Source organism: Panthera onca, chromosome B3 (assembly GCF_046562875.1).
Source record: "Panthera onca isolate mPanOnc1 chromosome B3, mPanOnc1 haplotype 2, whole genome shotgun sequence".
In the NCBI taxonomy this organism is placed as follows: Eukaryota; Metazoa; Chordata; class Mammalia; order Carnivora; family Felidae; genus Panthera; species Panthera onca.
The window spans coordinates 46,481,115-46,502,235 of NC_138344.1; the positions used below are offsets into that span (position 1 = coordinate 46,481,115).

A 21,121-nucleotide genomic window follows, 5' to 3' on the forward strand; every position below is an offset into this window, starting at 1 on the left:
CCCCGGAAACGCCTGTGTTGTCCTTTAGTTCAGGTTCCCATCTTCTCAGCCCATTTGCATGCCTTCTTGACCTGACACTGATTCTGTCATCTGTGATTATCCATCCGAAGCCATCACCTTGGCCAAATTACAGTTGGGAAGGATTTCCATGTGAATGAATCCCTCTAGCCTCTTGATAAGGGTTATTGCTCTTCATGAAAAAGCTTCCAGGAGGAAGAGCCTGGCATCATATTTATATCTTCCATACACACAGAGAAGTGAAGCAGTAAAAGGTATTGATATTAAAAGAAAAAAAAAAAGAACCTTTTCAGAGATCTTAAGTTGAAGAAGGGTAGTAACTTGCACTTTTGTAAAGAATGATGTCTATGAGGAGGTGCCTGGGTGGCTCGACTTCAGCTCAGGTCATTATCTCACAGTTTGTGAGTTTGAGCCCCATGTCAGCCTCTGTACTGACAGCTCAGAGCCTGGAGCCTGCTTCTGATTCTGTGTCTTCCTCTCTCTCTCTGCCCCTCCCTCCCTCTCAAAAATAAATAAACATTGAAAAATTAAAAAAAAAAAAGAATGATATCTGAAACTTCTTGAGTTGTCTGCATGCAAAGCTAAGATATTTGATTTGATTTTTAAGATATCACTCAGACTTATTGTCATCCAGTGGCAGTTTCCACATTTGGGCTATTGTTTGTTTTAATGGAGATATGTTCTAAAGTAATTTCTATAGTTGTTGAATGCTTGCATATTTCCTAATTTCTTCCATTTGAATCAAGATATGTAAAGCAAAATTCAGGGACAAGCAGCAGATTAGGAAAAAACTTCACGTATACATGTGACAGAGACCTGATTTCCTTAATATACATATGTAGAGTCCTTCAAATAACTAAAAGGTTGAATGACCCAATAGAAAAATGGCAAAAGATATCAATCTGAAGGAAAAAAATTGAAAATGGCCAGTAAACATGAAAAGCTTTTCAAGCCAAATATCTACCATTCGTCACAGATCAACACAGGTCGCCAGTTTGCACCTGTCAGGTTCACTGAAATTAAAATGTTTGAAAAATCACAATGTTGAAGGATAGGGAAAAATACCATGTTGTTGGAGTTACAAATTGTGTGACTTTTAGGGGCACCTGGGTGGCTCAGTCAGTTAAGCGTCCAGCTTCGGCTCGGGTCATGATCTTGTGGTTAGTGAGTTCGAGCCCCACGTCAGGCTCTGTGCTGACAGCTCAGAGCCTGGAGCCTGTTTCGGATTCTGTGTCTCTCTCTTTCTCTGCCCCTCCCCTGCTCGTGTGTTCTCTCTCTCTAAGAATAAGCATTTAAAGATTTTCTTAAAAAATTGTGTGACTTTTCTGAAGGGTGATTTGGCAGTATTTATCAAAATGTAAAATGCATATTCACTTTAATCATGCAGTTCTCCAGATATGCAAAGATCATATACAATGAGCCTGTTTAAAGCATTATTTATATTAGCCTAAAGGGAAAGCAATTTCTGTGCCCCTCAGGACAGTTCACAGCAGTACGGTTATGCAGTGTGCCAATGGAATAGCATTCAGCAGTTGAAAAGATATGTAAGCTATATATGAAAACACGTGAGAAAAAATACAGAAGATTGTGGGTAATATGATCACATTTATATTTTTTAAAAAGGCGGGGCAGAAATAAAAGGATGCTATATATACTTGTATGTGAAAAAAAGTTCTGTGAAAAGACCCAGAAGCAACAGATTGCTGCAGATTCTGGGAAATGAGGTTCAGGGGAGAGAGACCTTCAATTATTTTTAAATGCATAATTTTGTATTTAATTAAAACAATTCTGTGTGAGAACTATGAGTGGCTTAGTTATGTTGAGAGACAATGATAAACCATCACATTCTTTCTCTTCCCCCAACCCACGCACTCCTGTCCCTACTTCATCCTTAATAGGAGTGTTCGTCACGAGTAGTAACTGAGGGCCTTCGCTTTACTGGGAACAACTTTTGAGACAGAAAACAAATATGAGGGAAGTGGCCACAGGGTTGGCAGGTGAGGGAAAAACAAAGACATTGTCCAGTACCAGCACTGAAGAGCCATATGCTAAAAGCAAGCCATTCTTTGGTTATTTCAATTAACCATTTAAAATAATTCAGATAAATATAATGGCATTTCTCTAAAGAAAAATTTGGTTTGGATTTCCTGGGTAATTATTCCAATTGCCTATTGCTCCTATAGGGAAAATAAGGTTATTAAATTGTCCTCATTTCCATGGCTAATTTGAGGGCAGAGTGTTTGGGTTTTTGATGGAATCTTCTTTGAAGCAGACTTTTGACTTCTTGAAAGATGCCTGAAGATGTCTGGCTTCCCCAGGGCCCAGAAAGTCTGTTTTGACACCTGGATTGAGTTACAAAAAAGACCTTACTTTTACTACTCACCTTTTCTAGTTGCCTGCCATTTTAAATTTACCCAGTAACATGTTACTTAGTTTTGTTTTTGTTTTTTTAATAGTGCAGAGAGTTATTTAAAATGTTAAGGTACCTCAGCTTTTAAAGAACTGTTTTACATTTAAGTGTCATTTTAATTTTTTTTAATTGTTTAGAAAGTTTTATTTATTTATTTTGAGAGAGAGACAGTGCAAGCAAGGGAGGGGCAGAGAGAGAGGGAGAGAGAGAGAATCCCAAGTACGCTCTGTGCTGCCAGTGCAGAGCCAGACGCAGGGCTCGAATCCATGAAACTGTGAGGTCATGACCTGAGCCGATTCCAACAGTTGGACAGACGCTCAACCATCTGAACCACCCAGGCACCCCCATTTAAGTATCATTTTAATACTTAACATAAAATTTAGAACTTACTGTTTTCTACTTCCCAGCCCCCCTCTTCCCATCTTCTCTCCCCTCCCCCCACCTCCTCAGAAGACTGCTTCTAGTGTCATAAACTTGTCTTTCATTTTGCCTTTAAGGTTCCCTCATCAGTACCCTGGGTGTCCAGGAGCCATATCTGGAGCTACCCCAGGCCAAGTGATAAGCTCTTCTACCAGCTTTCCTATATGGTTGAGTAGGATGTTTTCTCAACTTTATTTCTGGTTTTGTGGTTGCCACCCAAATTCTCCCTCTGCGGGTTTTTTTTTTTCCTAATCTGAATTCTCTTGTAGTGATCTTGCCCATTTCTTTCAGATGGAGATTATTTTACTTTTACAAGACATGAACCCATAGGAGTGTGTGGACAGATCATCCCGGTGAGTGTATCTCCTCACGCCTCATATTTATTTTTGTTTGAACCAGTTCTCTTAGAGATACATAAAACATGGACCTCAGGAGGTGTGCTTTCCATTACTGGGGGAAAAAAACTGAGCTCATGTTGTTGACATATCTTTAACAGCCTCCCTGCAAATGCTTATTTGAACAGGTTAATAGGGTTTCGGCTCCGTTACCAGGAGTTGAGTTCTCAAGCCGTGGAATTCTCATGATTAAAATAAGCAAAGCAAAGCCCAGTGTATTAATAACCTGCCCTTGGTTATGGATGTCCATTCTGCTTATGGAAAATTAATGCTTTGTTATATTTGCTTGTTTATTTTTTAGAACTATGACTCACCATCTTTCCAGGCATATTGTTTTATATGGTCTTTTAATCCCATTCTTTCCCACTGTTTCTTTTCACAAGAATCTAGATAGAAGACTGTACAGAAGACACAGCAGTACAATTAACGTCACGGTCATAATTGAAACCATGCCGGGCTGTTGTATGTCTTGTAAAGGGAAATAGATGTAGTGCTTAGTGTTTGGATTGGAACATTAAACATTGTCTTTTTTTCCCCCTTTCTCTCATACACAGCCTTGGCACTGTACAAAACATCACCGAATCTTCCAGCAGTACTAGTAATCATTCTGGCAAGGATTTCAGGGGAGGCTCAAATTAAACTCTTAAAGCATAGACAAGAAATTTTCTCTTTTCAAAATATAGAAGGTAATCTTTGGCTTTGGGGGCCAAAGATCTTTGAGAGGTATTAGTACTTTTTTAACTGATCTGCAAGCTGTGGGTTTCTGTGAAATTTATTAGAGAATGGAAGAGAAAATGAGAGGTGGGTGTAAGTTCTGCTGCTCCTGTACCACCCAGGGTAATCCCATTTGGATCAGAACAGGGGTGAGGTCTGTCACCTCAACTGCAGGAACTCAAACCTGCTCGCCTTGCCCTTCCCCACACTCTTGGGGCTCCAGCCTTCACTGCCAGGACAAGAGCCACTTGTCAGCCAGCTCAGGCTCAATTACCACACTCCAAGATTTATATACTGTAGATGGAATTAAAACATCACTGTGGACTCCCAAGTTTATAAACAACCAAGGGGAAAAGAAATTGGGTGTTTGGTGAAGGCAAGACACTTGTATATTTTTGCAAGCTTGCCAGGGCCAGTGGGAATCTCTCAAGGGTGGCAGCTGAGATGCTTCAGGCAGAAACACACTGTGGTCAAGGGCTGAAGCAGGGGACCAGGATTTCTGTCTTCTTTCTTAATGAAACTATCAGTGACACCTGATAGTACTGAGGTTCATCCCTGTGCTTATGACAATACAAGCTTAATATGCTTTTAAAATCCCGTTAAACCATTTTAGGCCCCCAGTTCAGATACTCAACATACAGTTTTCAGTGTCCGTTAGTTTTATTTTGCAATAGAAGGGAGACAAGTGAAAATTGTTGCATCCTCATTAGTAAGTGTGCTTTCTTTTGTGTATGTTTTGTGACACCACATGTCTGTAAAGAAAAGGCACTACCTTGAAATACACGTTAACTTAAATATAATTCACACCTGGAGTTTTCTCGTCTCACTCTTCCACACTGAAGAGCTCTCAAGCCAGTCTGAAATTCCTGGTGCAAAAAATCACAAATGCAAGAGAGAGTTTTCATAGACAAGTACTTAACTGGAACCAAAATCCGATTTTAAAAACATAAAATGACAGCAATGAAAAGCCAAAACAAAGCAAAGAAAAAATTCAGACTCCCTTTTTGCCAGGAGATTTCTTCTGGTAGTTGGGCAGTTGGGATATAATAATTTGCCCAATAGAAAAGGAGAGCTTTTCCAGGTTGGTCCTATTCTCTTCTTAATGAAGTAATTAAAATATCCAAACATCGATACTTGGTGGTGGGACAAGATTTATGTTGAGGCCTCGTCTGAGAAATCTGAGCAGTCACAGCTTGAAAACAAAACAGTAAAGGAATATTTTTTCATTTATCAACCTTGAGTTTCTTCCTTTCAGTGGAACTTCCCCCTGCTGATGTTTGCTTGGAAAATTGCTCCAGCTCTTTGCTGTGGCAATACAGTAGTTATTAAACCAGCAGAACAAACACCGCTCAGTGCGCTCTACATGGGAGCCCTCATCAAGGAGGTAAGAGAAACCAACCTTGGGAGTGGCTCCCACTCCCCTTGTAGTTGGGGCCTACTGGAGCATAGCCGATTTAATGTGCTTCATCAGCTTTCACAAGCCACGTTTCCTCCAATTCTGTTTTGTTAGGCTGGCTTTCCGCCGGGAGTCATCAATATTTTGCCAGGATACGGGCCAACGGCTGGGGCGGCAATAGCTTCTCACATTGGCATAGACAAGATTGCATTCACAGGGTCAACTGAGGTAGGTACCTGAGAAACCATGGGTCAAGGAACAGTCCTGCAAAGGAGTAGAGGGTTTGAAAGAAAACTGGGTATGTTATCTACAGGCTGGACACCAAAAGAGCAGCGAGTACCCAAGCCCTCAAAGGGGCAGCGTTGGTATCATAGCTAGAATGCTCGCGAATGTCAAAGTAAAGTTGTGCGTTGATCTTTTGATGTTGCAGGTTGTTGAGTGTTTTTTTGTGTGATGCCATCTTTATAAACCTGTCCCGGGAGGGGTGGGGAACCCTATTATATTTTGAAATAAAAGGAACACTTATCAGAGGCAAAAAGAAACAAACAAAATCTGTCCCAGAAGCTGGGGTTCTAAACACTTTTTGGAGTCAAGAGCATTAATGGCAGAAGCAGGTTAAGAAGCTGGAAATCTAGTCTCCAGTTGAGATTAAAATGGGAACACAGTTCTCTCTCCTCATTGTTTCACCACATCCTGTAGGTGCCATTGGCAACTGTAACTGTGTCCACGAGCCATAGGGATGGTAAAGAGCAGGGGGTCAGACAACTTCTCTTGGAAAAGGCCAGCTAGTAAATGTTGTAGACCTTGTAGGTGGTACGGTTTCTGTTGCGACTACTCCACTCTGGCCTTGTAAAGCATGAAGCAGCTGTAGGAAATGTAGAAGCTGAGCATGGTGACGGGCTCATAAAACTTTATTTATAGATCTGAAATTTGAATTTCATATAATTTTTACACATCCCAAAATATTAATCTTCTTTTGATTCCCTCTCCCAACCATTTAAAAACACAAAAACTGTTTTTAGTGTGCAGGCTTTACTAAAGTAGGCAGGAGGCCAAGTTGGGCTCATGGGCCATAGTTTATTGACCCCTGATACAGAGTCATAAGTCTGCTTAGAAAAATTTTTTTATAAAATGTTACTACCAGTGTCTTAGATTCAAGTAATAGAGATAATAAAAAAGAGAGTCTGATTCATTGTTTCAAGTAGAACTTCACAGATGACATCACCTTTGAATAAACCATGTTTGTAGATCTCGAGGAACAGTGTGCCACCCAACAGAAATACAGTGAGAGCAACATTTGTAATGAAAAATTTGCTATTAGCCACATTTAAAAATTTTTGAAACAAGTGAAATTAATTTTAATAATTATTTTATTTAATCCAGTATATCTAAAATACTCATTTCAATTTATGGTTAATATAAAAACATCATTGTCACAGTATTTTGCATGCTCTTTTCAGTTCAAAGTCCTTGACATCTGGCATGTATTTTACATTTACAGCACATCTCAATTCAGTCTAGCCACTGTGTGAGTGCCCTGTCACCACATGTGGCTAGTGACTACCATGCTGGATGGCACAGGCCTAGGGGCTTGATTATATCAGTGCATTTAATGATACTTGGTTAAATTGACTCATGTAAAAAAATGTCCATAAGAGATTGGTTAATAAACCTGAGTATTAACTTATAGTTAGAGAATCTTGAGTTTTCTGTTTGTAAAGAGTTAATCTTGTTTCCAAACCTTTTATTCTAGTTGTACTCAATTATAGTAATTCGCAATTTTAATGAAATATGTAAACCAAAATGTGAGTGTGAAAGGAAAATATAGTTCCTATTTAAACTAAGTCTAGTGTCTTGAAAAGATTTGCTAAGAGCTAGATGCCTTAGAAACTGCAGTCAGTTAGGACTGGGCAAGGCAATAATAAAAAAATTGGGGGAAAATATAACGCTAGATAGAATGTGTACCCAGATCGTTTTGCAAATATTTTTAAGTCTTTGCTCAAATTTCTTTTTTAATTTTTTAATGTTATTCATTTTTGAGAGAGACAGAGACAGAGCATGAGCGAGGGAGGGAGAATCTGAAACCGGCTCTAGACTCGGAGCTGTCAGCACAGAGCCCTACACGGGGCTCGAACCCGCAAACTGTGAGGTCGTGACCTGAGCCCAACTCAGACGCTTAACTGACTGAGCCACCCAGGCACCCCCGTCTTCATTCCACTTTAAGGAAACTGAAACCAGAAACCTTAAACAGTATTTTAGGAGTATGGTTTCATCAGAAAGGACAGGTGAACCTATAATTAAAGTTCTTAGTTCTATATCAAAAACTAGAGAATGAATTAAAATGAAATACTTAAGGATCTTTCCCTGCTTCAACCTCTTTATATTAACCAATCGGTGGTCCTGATTGAGTCAGTTAAGGGCTTACTAGTATAATGTATTTTTGTAAGTTTATTTATTTTGAGACGGGTAGGGGCAGAGGGAGACTCTGTGCCATCAGGGCTTGAACTCACAAACCCTGAGTTCATGACCTGAGCCGAAATCCAGAGTTGGATACTTAACTGACTGAGCCACTCAGGCGCCCCTGTAATATTTTTTTTTAATAAAAATGAGATTGTAATATATAAAATGAGATATGGCACCTTGTATGTCAGTACTCATAGATCTCTTTTATTCATTTTAATAGCTGAGTAGAATACTCTTGCATCAGTTTATCATAGTTTAATTAATCCTTGCTAATGTACATTTCAGTTTTTTGGATTTTTTTTCACTTTTTTTTCTCTATTATACAGACCACTGAAATGAAAATCTTTGGAGATCTGAGTGAAATTTTGTTCATATACATATTAGACATTCTACTAGATAACAGTTTAAAAGTGAAATTATAAAATAAAAGGATGTTTATGCTTTAATTTGCTTATTACCAAAAATGCATTAGAGTGATGTTTCATTTATAAGATCTCACATATTAGGTATGTTGATCTTTTGTTCCTTGTAGGATTTGCAAATACTCTGCGAATATTCTCAAATATTCTCATATATTCTCTTTGCTTTTATTATTTTCTTTTTAAATAGAAGTGTTTGCTCTGCACAAGTTTTTAATTTGTCTCTAGTCATATCTTTCATTCTTTTCATGGCTTCTGGGTTTCCGGCTGTCTTTAAAGAAACCCTTTTAAGATTATACAAATGATCCTTAATATTTTCTTTTATAGTTTTGTTTTTGTTTAAATCTTTAACTTGGTTGGAATTTATTTGCACGTGTAATGAAAGATGAGACTTAAGTTTGTTTATTTTTTTATTTTTTGAAGTATTTATTTAAATTCCAGTTCGTTACCATACAGTGTAGTATTAGTTTAAGCTCTACAATTTAGTGATTCAACACTTCCATACAATGCCCGGCTCATTACAGCAAGTGCCCTCTTTAATCCCCATCCCTTATTTAACCCATCCCTCTACCTGTCCCCTTTGTTTGTTCTCTCTAAGAATCCATTTCTTTTTGTTGTTTGTTTTTTTAGAGAGAAGGAACATGAGCAAGGGAGGGGCAGAGACAAAGGGAGAGAGAGAATCTCAGGCAGACTCCACATTCAGCACAGAGCCTGAGGTGGGGCTTGATCTCCTAACCCTGAGATCCCTACCTAAGCTGAAACCACAAGTTGGACACTTAACCAGCTGCCCCTCAGGAGGCTCCAAGAGTCTCTTTCTTGATTTGCCTCTCCCTCTCTTTCTCTCTTTTTTCTTCCCCTTTGCTCCTTTGTTTGGTTTCTTAAATTCCATATATGAGTGAAATCATATGGTATTTGTCTTTCTCTGACTGACTCAATTTGCTTAGTATAATACTCTCTAGCTCCATCTATGCTGTTGCTAATGGCAAGATTTCATTCTTTTTTATGCCTGAGTAACACTCCATTATATATATATACCTATACATACATACATACATACACATCCCCTACTCTTCTTTATCTGTTCATCAGTGGATGGATACTTGGGCTGTTTCCATAATTTGGCTATTGTAGATAATACTGCTATTTTATAAACATAGGAGTGCAGGTATCCCCTTGAATTAGTATTTTTGTATTCTTTGGGTAAATACCTACTAGTGTGATTGCTGGATCCTAGGGTAGTTCTATTTTTAACTCTTTTAGGAAGCTCCATACTGTTTTCCCGAATGGCTGTACACACAGTTTGCATTTCCACCAACAGTGCAAGAAGGTTCCCCTTTCTCCACATCCTCACCAATACTTGTTTCTTGTGTTGTTTATTTTAGCTATTTTACAGGAGTGAGATGATACCTCATTGTACTTTTAATTTGTATTTCCATGATGACCAGTGATGTTGACTATTTTTTTTTATAAATGAGTGTTTGTTACTTCAACACCGCTTATTAAATACTCTATCCCTTTGCAGCTAATTTGAATACAACATTAACATTAATGTGATAAATTTCCTTATATACATGCTTCTGTTTTAGGACTCAAAATGTTGTCTATTTTTTCACTAGTACCAGATTCTCTTAATTACAGGGTTTTGAAAGATGTTGCAGTATGGTAGGCAAGATACCCTCTGATTTGGTTTTTCAAAACCTTTTAGCTATTCTCATTCTTTCAGGTAAAATTTCAAATTGATTTTCTTTTTATTAAATTTTTTATTGTTTTTTATTTATTTTTTGAGCAAGAGACAGAGAGCAAGCTGGGGAGGGGCAGAGAGAGAGAGAGAGAGAGAGAGAGAGAGACAGAATCTGAAGCAGGCTCCAGCTCTGAGCTGTCAGCACAGAGCCTGATATGGGGCTCGAACTCACAAACTATGAAATCATGACGTGAGCCGAAGTCAGAGTCTTAGCTGACTGAGCCATCCAGGTGCCCTCAAATCGATTTTCTAAACACTTTGCCTTCCTCCCAAAAACTCTCATTGAAATTTTGACTGACATTGCATTATCTGTGTGTAATATTGAGGGCATGTGCTTTCTGTGCGAGATTGACTTCTCATCTGGGACATCAGGCAAATCTCTTCATTTATCTGTCAGTCATGCAGGGTTTTTAAAGTCACAACATCAGGGGCGCCTGGGTGGCTTGGTCGGTTAAGCTTCCGACTTCAGCTCAGGTCATGATCTCACGGTCTGTGAGTTCGAGCCCCGCGTCGGGCTCTGTGCTGACAGCTCAGAGCCTGGAGCCTGTTTCCGATTCTGTGTTTCCCTCTCTCTCTGCTCCTCCCCCGTTCATGCTCTGTCTCTCTCTGTCTCAAAAATAAAATAAAAAACGTTAAAAAAAAAAAAAAAAAAAATTTAAAGTCACAACATCATGTATCAGAAAGTTAAATTGACGCATGACCTAATCCTTCAGACTGGACAAGAAGTGGCCTAGTGATATCAGCAAGAACGTAAGCACTTGTTTCTGGGCCGCTTGAGTTCAAATCTCTGTATTGCCATTTAAGATTTTTTTCAACTTTTTAAAAAACTTCCCTGAAGTATAATGTATACACAATAAAATATACCCATTTAAGTACCAGATGCACACAAAATTCATCATAATCATCGCCCAAATCAAAATACAGAACATTTCCATACTCTAAGATTTTGCATGTCTCTTTGTGGTTATCACCCTTGGCCCCAGGCAACCCACTGATCCTTTTTATATTTTTCTAGAATTTTATATAAATGGAGTAATACAATATGTACTCTCCTGTGTTGGGCTTTTGTTGTTGTTGTTGTTGTTGTTGTTTAATATGAAAGATTTATTGATGTGGTTTGGTGTTAAGTCTCCAATCCTGATTTTTGTTTTCTACTTGTCCCAGCTGTTTTTTTGTTCCTTTGGTCCTCCTTTTTTTGCCTTCTATTGGATGAAATGAATACTCCATTTTATCTTCTATTGGATTATTAGCTATACCTCTTTTTAAAGTGATTGCTTTAGTAAGTACAATATGTGTCTTAATCATAGCCTACCATTAAATAGCATTGTTACTTCATACATAATATAATGACTGTAAAACAGAATTCTTCCACTTCTCATACCATCCTTTTATGCTGTTTTCCTATAATTTACTACTACATATGTTATATACTTTTTGATAACACAGCTGTCTTTAAAAAAATATTCAAAGCAAGAAAACAGAATTATTTTGTATTTATTCACAAACTTGCCATTTCTGGCCCTCTTCTTTTTTTGGTGTAGGCCCAGGTTTCTTTCCAATACCATTTTCCTTCCGTGTTACCATCTTCCTTTAAACATTTCTTAGAGTGCAGCCCTGTCAGTGACAAATTATCTTGGCTTTTGTCTGCAAATGTCTTCATTTTGTTTTCATTTTTTTAATGACTTTTCCTGAATCTAGAATTCTTATTTGACAATTTTATTTTGTTTTATTACTATCAATGCTTTAAAGGTATCATTCTCATTTTTTTCTGACATCGTTTTCTGATGAGAAGTTAGCAGTCATGATCTTAGTTTTACTGTACATAATGTTTTTCTCTGGATGCTTTTAAGATATTCTCTTTTCATTAGTTTTCAATAATTGGATTATTATGTGTAGTTTTGTCTCTTTTTCCTAGTTGAGGCTCATTGAAAAATTTTGGATCTATGAGTTTATAGATTGCTTTATAAGTTTATAGTTTACATCAAATTTGGAAATTTCCAACCATTATGTTTTTAAATATATATTTATTTTCTTTAAGTATATATATATATATATATATATATATATATATATATATATATATTGCTTTTTCTCATGAGTGTTAATTTTTTTTTAATGTTTATTTATCTTTGAGAGATACAGATAGAGACAGAGTACAAGTGGGGGAGAGGTAGAAGAGAGAGGGATACAGAATCCAAAGCAGGCTCTAGGCTCTGAGCTGTCAGCGCAGAGCCCGATGCAGGGCTCGAACTTTAAAACTGTGAGATCATGACCTGAACTGAATTCAGACGCTTAACCTACTGAGCCACCCAGGCGCCCCATGAGTGTTAATTTTTTTAATATTTAAACATGCAATCCCTTCATTTATTTATTGCCATAGCATTTTATTTGTTATTTTTTAATTTAAATTTCAGTTAGTTAGCATCCAGTGCAATATGGGTTTCAGGGGTAGAATTCAGTGATTCATCACTTACAACTCCCAGTGCTCATCACAAGTGCCTTCCTTGATAGCCATCACCCATCTAGCTCATCTCCCACCCATCTCCCTCCATCAACCCTTAGTTTGTTCTCTATTATTGAGAGTCTCTTGTGGTTTGTTTCCTTCTTTCCTCTTTTTTCCACCCCCCTTTCCTATATGTTCATCTGTTTCTTAAATTCCCTATATGAGGGAAATCATATGGTATTTGTCTTTCCCCAACTGACTTACTTCACTTAGCATGATACCTTCTAGCTCCATCCACATTGTTGCAAATGGTAAGATTCCATTCTTTTTGATGGCTGAGTAATATTCCATTTTATGTATGTATATATATATATATATATATATATATATATATACACATATGTACATACCATATCTGCTTTATCCATTCATCAATTGATAGAAATTTGGGCTCTCTCCATAGCTTGGCTATTGTTGATAATGCTGTTGTAAACATTGAAGTGCATGTACCCTTATGAATCTGTATTTTTGTATATCCTTTGGGTATATAGATAATAATGCAATTGCTGGGTAGTAGGGTAGTTTTATTTTTAGTTTTTTGAGAAACCTCCATACTCTTTTCCAGAGTGGCTGCATCAGTTTGCATTCCTACCAATAACGCAAGAGGGTTCCTTTTTCTCTACTTCCTCGCCAACACTTGATGTTTCTTGTGTTAATTTTAGCCTGTCTGACAGGTGTGAGATGGTATCTCATCATGGTTTTGATTTGTATTTCCCTGATGATAAGTGATGTTGAACATCTTTTCATGTGTCTGTTAGCCATCCAGATATCTTCTTTGGAAAAGTGTCTGTTCATGACTTCTGCCCATTTCTTAACTGGATTATTTGTTTTTTGGATGTTGAGTTTGATAAGTTCTTTATAGATTTTGGATACTAAATCTTTATCAGATATGTCATTTGCAAATATCTTCTCCCATTCTGGAGGCTGCCTTTTTGTTTTGTTGATTGTTTCCTTCACTGTGCAGAAGATTTTTATCTTGATCAAATCCCAGTAATTCATGTTTGCTTTTGTTTCCCTTGCCTCAAGTGACATGTCTAGTAAGAAGTTGCTCCAGCCGAGGTCAAAGAGGTTGCTACCTGTGTTCTCCTCTAGGATTTTGATGGTTTCCTGTCTCACATTTAGGTCTTTCATCCATTTTCAATTTATTTTTCTGTATGGTGTAAGAGAGTGGTCCAGTTTCCTTCTCCTGCATGTCACCGGCCAGTTTCCCCAACACCATTTGTTGAGCATGTCTGTTAATTTTTGAAAGGATTGTTACCATGTGAAGTTTGTTGTCTTTCTTTAAAGAACGTTGGGGGTTTTTGTTTGTTTGTTTGTTTGTTTTTTGACAAACGGTTAAGTCACTTGCTGGACAGCTTGACCTTTTTGACACTTAATTTTAAGCTGTTTTGGGACTACTTTATCTTTTACTAACTACTAAAATTTACTAAGATTACTAAATGGAGATCTTTCTGGAGCTTCTGCCAAATGCTCCTGGTGTTCAGCAAGGTCTTTCCACTCTAGCTGGTCTGAACTCCAATGTCTCCCAGCCCTGTATGAACTCTGGGAATTATTCAGCATACAGATGACCTGGTCTTCCTTCTTTATTCAGTCTAATGGAGTCTCACCCTGTGTATTCCCAGCTTAGCATTCAGCCAGAACTCAAGGGACCCCCCTGTTCAGATTTCTGGACCTCATTCTCTCCCTCTGGTACTAAGCCCCTCACATTTTAGCCACTGCAGCCCCTGTATACTCTGATATTTATCATCAACTTAGTGAGACCACCACGTTCTCCTTTGGTCTCCCCACCCCCAGCTGTAGTCGAGAAAGTCTTGGCAGAGAGGTTTTCCCTTACGTGTTTCTCTTATCTCTAGGATCATAGTCCCATACTGCCTCATGTCCACTTTGGAGAAAGCAGTGTCACATACTTTTCTAGTTGTTTTCAGTAGCAGGACAAGTCCAGTGCCAGTTACTCCATTACAACCAAAAGCAGAATCATCTGTCACATCTTTTGATTAATTTGATACCATTATTTGATTTCTTTTAGATTTCAGGCAGATCACTTATTCTCATAGTTTATCTTCATCCTCATTGCCTCAAATTGAATATATTCTAATCAGTGAGGTTATCAATTTCTTTACTTCAGCTGATACAATTATAAAGTCTAAAGAATACAATCCTAAAGATGTTTGGATTCAGGAAAAACCCTTGGTGTGTTTGGTATAGAATATTTGTATATTATTTTTGTCCCATAGGTAACTCCTTTTTAATCTTTTGGGGTGAACTCAAATATTTGCTTATCACTTTTGTGTTGACTTTTTTTCACTTTAGTTTCAGATGACACTTTCTGGCCATAGATGCAGATTTTGGGGGTGGAGGTCTCTTTAGAGTCGATCTTAGGCATTCTTCTCACTACCTCAAGTAGTATCTGATGTGTAGTCAACATGCATTATAAATATTTGTTAGCCCCCAAAATAAAGACTGAATTTGAGGGGAGAAAAAAGCTTACTCTCCAAGCCAGAAGGTGATGATTACGATTATCCTGTGCTCACAAGTGTAGCTACCATCTTTTACCGTACAACACCATCACGATATCATTAGTTCAAGATATTTAAGTTCAAATGAAAAGCAGCTTCATTCAAAGGTAACAATAATTGATTGATAATAATTTAAGAAAAAGATAATGCTACATCCTCATTCTAGAGCTGTTAGTATTCACAGCCCAGAGAAATGTAGGTCTGTCTGCCTTTTCTCTTTGAAGAAAATGAAATGATAGTCATACGGGGACCAACGTACAAGAAGGACTTGGAGGAAAGTAGCCCCAGCTGCGGGGACCCTTGTGAGTAATGTGTTGTTTGCTATTGGCAGATAATCAACAAATACTGGTATCCATTCAGTTCTCAGGGTCATTTCCTGAGCCTGATATTAAGGACCAGCACTTTGAAAAAGCTCGCTCCACGTTTTGCTGGCATGGTGTAAAATGGGAGATTAGGTTTCACGGTTTCCCTCAAAAGCAAATGTAGTTTTCATTTTTCTGTCATTTCAGACAGCTTGACTTTTAACAGGCATTTAAACTCCAGAGCTGTAGATTTTATACTAATTCAGTGTGTATCCTTAACAGTCTCTTCTGGAAGTGAAAAGCCTGCTAGAGATGGGGGTAAAAAAAACAGTCCTAAGAACCTACGTCATGGCAGATGGGACACATTGAGAAGTGGTGTGTGTTTGATTTCCTAGTGCCCCAAACACTTGGTAGAGTGAGCCAACACTGGACACCAGAGGTTCAGTGACTGCTAAACCCATAATCCCAGTGTCCTAGTGGAAGTATTTAATATTTAAAGGACACAAAAGTGTGCAAAAGCTAGGTAAAATATTAGGTTTCCCCCTATACCTATTTCTCATAAATCATCTTTCTACTGCTTAGATTGTGTTACTCTCACCTGTATTCAGGCCAGGTTAATTTCCGTCTGCAAAGCTATCCAGTGGCTTATCAAAAGCAAAGTTAATAACTAAGCCAAACAGTTAGTAATCAATCCAATCAGTCTAATGATAACAAAAACCTCCTTCCAGAATCTTACATTAGTTTAGAAACTTTAGTTCAGCTTGAATGTATGTAGTTCAGCTTGAGTTAATTTCTTTCAGCCCTTTATTTAGAACCTCTTAAAGGAAAATAAAGTACTCCTTTTTTGCTAAATGAAAGCTTGAAAGAACACTGCATCATAACACCATTCTTGGCCTCTTAAAAGTAAAACCGAGGAAATCCCTTTTATAACAAGAAATTCCAAGCACGGTCTTCAAGTCATACTAAAAGTAATCAAGATTAAATAAGATCTGTCAGATCCATATCAGAACACTGGACATAATTTAAACCTCTGTAATGATGGTGTGGATTTGTTCACAGTATGTGTTAGTATTTTATCCTTCCAGCCCTCACATTCCTGTCTGAAGATAAGGGATGATGGTATCTAATTCATGGACCGTGAGGATGGAATAAGCGAGTATATGTAAAGTGTTTAGGACAAGGCGTAGTTCTTAGTAAAGGATCAGTAAATATTAGCTGTCATTGTTTTCTATTATTTTTAAATGAAATTTATAGAACAGTTTATTCTTGGGAAAGTGGGGTAGAAGAGAAGGGGGCTGGATTCAACCAACCTTGGATCCAATCCCACATCTCCTGCTGTGTGACCTTCAGCAAATTATTTAGTCTTTCTGACCTCTCATTTCTTCATCTCTTAAGAAAGGCTATGAATAATAACTCCTTACATATTTATTTGTGGACCAATTGAGAGAATGCATTTGAAAGTTCCAGTCCTGTTCCTTGGCACATTGTAAGAACTCAGTAAATATTAGCTGAATCCGAAACTTCCATTTGCAAAGAATGTATCTGTCAAAAACTAATTCCTACTGTCCTCTGGCAGTTTTACTTTCCTTTTGTTTGTTTTAAAGCTTTTATAGTTTATGAATATTTTTGTCTTCTAATAAATGTGAGGTTTTTGTTTGTTTGTTTTTGCTGTTCTATTTTACTTTTTGGAAAGATCACTCAAGTGCTTGCTTGGATAAACTGATTTTGAATCCTGTTTTCTTTTTAAGTGGAACAGTGTAGTTGATTTAGAGAGCAGTGCCGGAAAAGGACACTTAGTACCTGTTAAGGAACTCCCGATTCTGCTACTGGTCTAGAGCACGGGCCACTCCCACAGCCTGTGTTGGCCAGAACAAAAATCTGGTGCAGGGAGAATTTCTTCGCAGCGAAGTGTAATGTGGTTACCATTGCTTTCCAGTAGCTCTTCAAGGACTACCTCACCTACAGGGACGCAGAGGGGGCATTGGGGGAGGGCCGAGAGGCTTGTTTAAATGTAGATTCCTGGGCACCACCCAAGAGCTTCTAAGTTAGATTATTTGGAAATGAGGTCTAGGTATTCTTATTGTGATAAGCTTTTCTAGTGGTTCTTATGTTCATTAGCTTTCAGGAATCACTATGATTCATACATAATTTGACTAGTTGGGTCATACTCCAAAACATGTTCCTAGATGCATTTAAGAAAACAACTACAGCCCTGAGTTTGTTAACCTGTGCAAGGGAAGACTTTGTGCGAACTGACAGCCGCCACTCCCAGTGTCTGCTCTGTCTGTAATTTCATTCCAACGATGATAGCTCTTCTAAGCACCTGAAGGGGGAAAACAAATGAATTCAAAATCAGTTTAGCACAGCAAAGACATCCAAAGCATTCCCTTCACCCATGAACTTCTCAAAAGATAAACAACAAAAGTGCCTCTATTTTATTTAGAAGTTTACAAAACTTCCCAAGAGCTTATACTTACCACACAACTATGCAGTATTGGTAATTGGGGAAAACACTCACTGAACGCAGGGGTACTGTTACCATGGGGGCCAGAGTTATGCTTTGATTGTATTTCTCAGAAGAATATGTCACTTCTATAGTCCGCCCGTGAAGTGCTGAGACTCTGCCTGTCGCCTTAAGCTATATCTCATGGACAAGAACCGTAGAGACTCCTCTGCCACTTCTTTCTTTAAATTTGCATCCAAGTTAGTTAGCATATAGTGCAACAATGATTTCAGGAGTAGATTTCCTGATGCCTCTTACCCATTTAACCCATCCCTCCTCCCACAACCCCTCCAATAACCCTGTGTTTGTTCTCCATATTTAAGAGTCTCTTCTGTTTTGTCCCGCTCCCTGTTTTTATATTATTTTTGCTTCCCTTCCCTTATTTTCATCTGTTTTGTCTCTTAAAGTCCTCATATGAATGAAGTTATATGATATTTGTCTTTCTCTGACTGACTAATTTCACTTAGCATAATACCCACGAGTTCCATCCACGTACTTGCAAATGGCAAGATTTCACTCTTTTTGATTGCCAAGTAATACTCCATTGTATATATATACCACATTTTCCTTATCCATTCATCCATCTATGGATATTTGGGCTCTCTCCATACTTTGGCTATTGTTGATAGTGCTGCTATAAACATTGGGGTGCATGTGCCCCTTCAAAACAGCACACTTGTATCCCTTGGATAAATACTTACTAGTGCAATTGCTGGGTCGTAGGGTAGTTCTATTTTTAATCTTTTGAGGAACCTTCATACTGTTTTCCAGAGTGGCTGCACCAGTTTGCATTCCCACCAGGAGTGCAAAAGAGATCCTCTTCCTTCGCATCTTTGCCAACATTTGTTGTTGCCTGAGTTGTTAACGTTAGCCATTCTGACAGGTATGAGGTGGTATCTCTTGTGGTACTTCCCTGATGATGAGTGATGTGGAGCCTTTTTTCATGTGTCGGTTGGCCATCTGTATGTCTTCTTTGGAGAAGTGTCTGTTCATGTCTTTTGCCCATTTCTTCACTGGATTATTTGTTTTTTGAGTGTTGAGTTTGATAAGTTCTTTATAGATATTGGATACTAGCCCTTTATCTGATATGTTGTTTGCAAATATCTTCTCCCATTCTGTCGGTTGCCTTTTAGTTTTGCTGAGTGTTTCCTTTGCTGTGCAGAAGCTTTTTATTTTGGTGAGGTCCCAGTAGTTCACTTTTGCTTTTGTTTCCCTCGCCTCCGTAGACGTGTTGAGTAAGAAGTTGCTGTGGCCAAGGTCAAAGAGGTTTTTGCCTGCTTTCTCCTCGAGGAGTTTGATGGCTTCCCGTCTTACATTGAGGTCTTTCATCCATTTTGAGGTTATTTTTGTGTATGGTGTAAGAAAGTGATCCAGGTTCATTCTTCTACATGTCACTGTCCAGTTTTCCAGCACCACTTGCTGAAGAGACTGTCTTTATTCCATTGTATATTCTTTCCTGCTTTGTCAAAGATTAGGTGGCCATACGTTTATGGGTCCATTTCTGTGTTCTCTATTCTGTTCCACTGATCTGAATGTCTGTTCTTGTGCCAGTACTGTACTGTCTTGATGATTACACTTTGTGGTATAGCTTGAAGTCTGGGATTGTGATGCCTCCTGCTTTGGTTTTCTTTCTTAAGATTATTTGGCTATTCAGGGTCTTTTCTGGTTCCATACAAATTTTAGAATTGTTTGTTCTAGCTCTATGAAGAATGCTTGTTTTACTTTGATAGGGATTGCATTGAATATGTAGATTACTTTGGGTAGTTTTGACATTTTAACAGTTTTTGTTCTTCCTATCCAGTAGCATGGAATCTTTTTCCATTTTTTTGTGTCTTCTTCAATTTCTTTGATAAGCTTTCTATAGTTTTCTGTGTATAGATTTTTCACCTCTTTGGTTAGATATTCCTAGGTATTTTATGGTTTTTGGTGCTATTGTAAATGGGATCTATTCTTTGATTTCTTTTTCTGTTGCTTCATTATTTGTGTATAGGAATGCAACCGATTCTGTGCATTGGTTTTATATCCTGCCACTTTGCTGAATTCATGGATCAGTTCTAGCAGTTTTTTTGGTGGAATCTTTTGGGTTTTCCATATAGAGTATCATGTCATCTGCGAAGAGTGAAAGTTTGACCTCCTCCTGGCTGGTTTGGATGCCTTTTATTCCTTTGCGTTGTCTGACTGCTGAGGCTAAGACTTCCAATACTATGTTGAACAACAGTGGCAAGAGTGGACATCCCTGTCGTGTTCCTGACCTTAGGGGGAAAGCTTTCAGTTTTTCCCCATTGAGGATGATATTAGTGTTGGGTCTTTCATACATGGCTCTTATGATCTTGAGGTAGATGCTTCTATCCCTACTTTCTTGAGGGTTTTTAGCAAGAAAGGAGGCTGTATTTTGTCAAATGCTTTCTCTGCATCTGTTGAGAGGATTGTGTGATTTTTTTTTTTTAATGTTTTTGTTTTTGAAGGAGAGAGAGAGAGAGAGAGACAGAGCATGAGTGGGGGAGGAACAGAGAGAGAGGGAGACACAGAATTTGAAGCAGGCTTCAGGCTTCGAAGCTGTCAGCACAGAGCCTGATGCGGGGCTTGAAGTCACGAACTGTGAGATCATGACCTGAGCTGAAGTCAGACATTTAACCAACTGAGCCACTCAGGGGTCCCGAGGATCGTGTGGTTCTTTTCCTTTCTTTTATTGATGTGATGAATCACACTGATTGTTTTGCAGATATTGAACCAGCCCTGCATCCCAGGTATAAATCCCACTTGGTCGTGGTGAATAATTTTATTAATGTATTGTTGGATCCGGGTGGCTAATATCTTGTTGAAGATTTTTGCATCCATGTTAATCAGGGAAATTGGTCTATAGTTCTCCTTTTTAGTGGGGTCGCTGTCTGGTTTTGGAATCAAGGTAATGCTGGCTTCATAGAAAGAGTTTGGAACTTTTCCTTACATTTCTTCTTTGGAACAGCTTCAAGAGAATAGGTGTTAACTCTTCCTTAAATGTTTGGTAGAATTCCCCTGGAAAGCCATCTGGCCCTGGACTCTTGTTTTTTGGCAGATTTTGATTACTGATTTGATTTCTTTACTGGTTATGGTCTGTTCAAATTTTCTATTTCTTCCTGTTTCAGTTTTGGTAGTGTATATGTTTCTAGGAATTTGTCCATTTCTTCCAGATTGCCCATTTTAGTGGCATATAATTGCTCATAATATTTTCTTATTGTTGTTTTTATTTCTGCTGTGTTGGTTGTGGTCTCTTCTCTTTTGTTCTTGATTTTATTTATTTGGGTCCTTTCCTTTTTCTTTTTGATCAAACTGGCTAGTGGT

General features: G+C 38.2%; 1 protein-coding gene across 8 annotated transcripts in view; it reads left to right on the forward strand.

The window, feature by feature from the left end:
• Positions 1-21,121, forward strand: part of ALDH1A2 (aldehyde dehydrogenase 1 family member A2) — a 128,318-nt gene that overhangs the window by 77,407 nt on the left and 29,790 nt on the right. For all 8 annotated transcript variants that reach the window (XR_013556309.2, XM_060618398.3, XM_078448646.2 and 5 more), the window contains 3 exons: positions 3,140-3,201; positions 5,213-5,341; positions 5,468-5,581. Coding sequence is in view for 7 of the 8 variants with exons in the window: in XM_060618398.3 (XP_060474381.1) it covers positions 3,140-3,201; positions 5,213-5,341; positions 5,468-5,581 (305 nt within the window). In the remaining variant the exon portion in view is untranslated. The remainder of the gene's footprint in view (positions 1-3,139; positions 3,202-5,212; positions 5,342-5,467; positions 5,582-21,121) is intronic.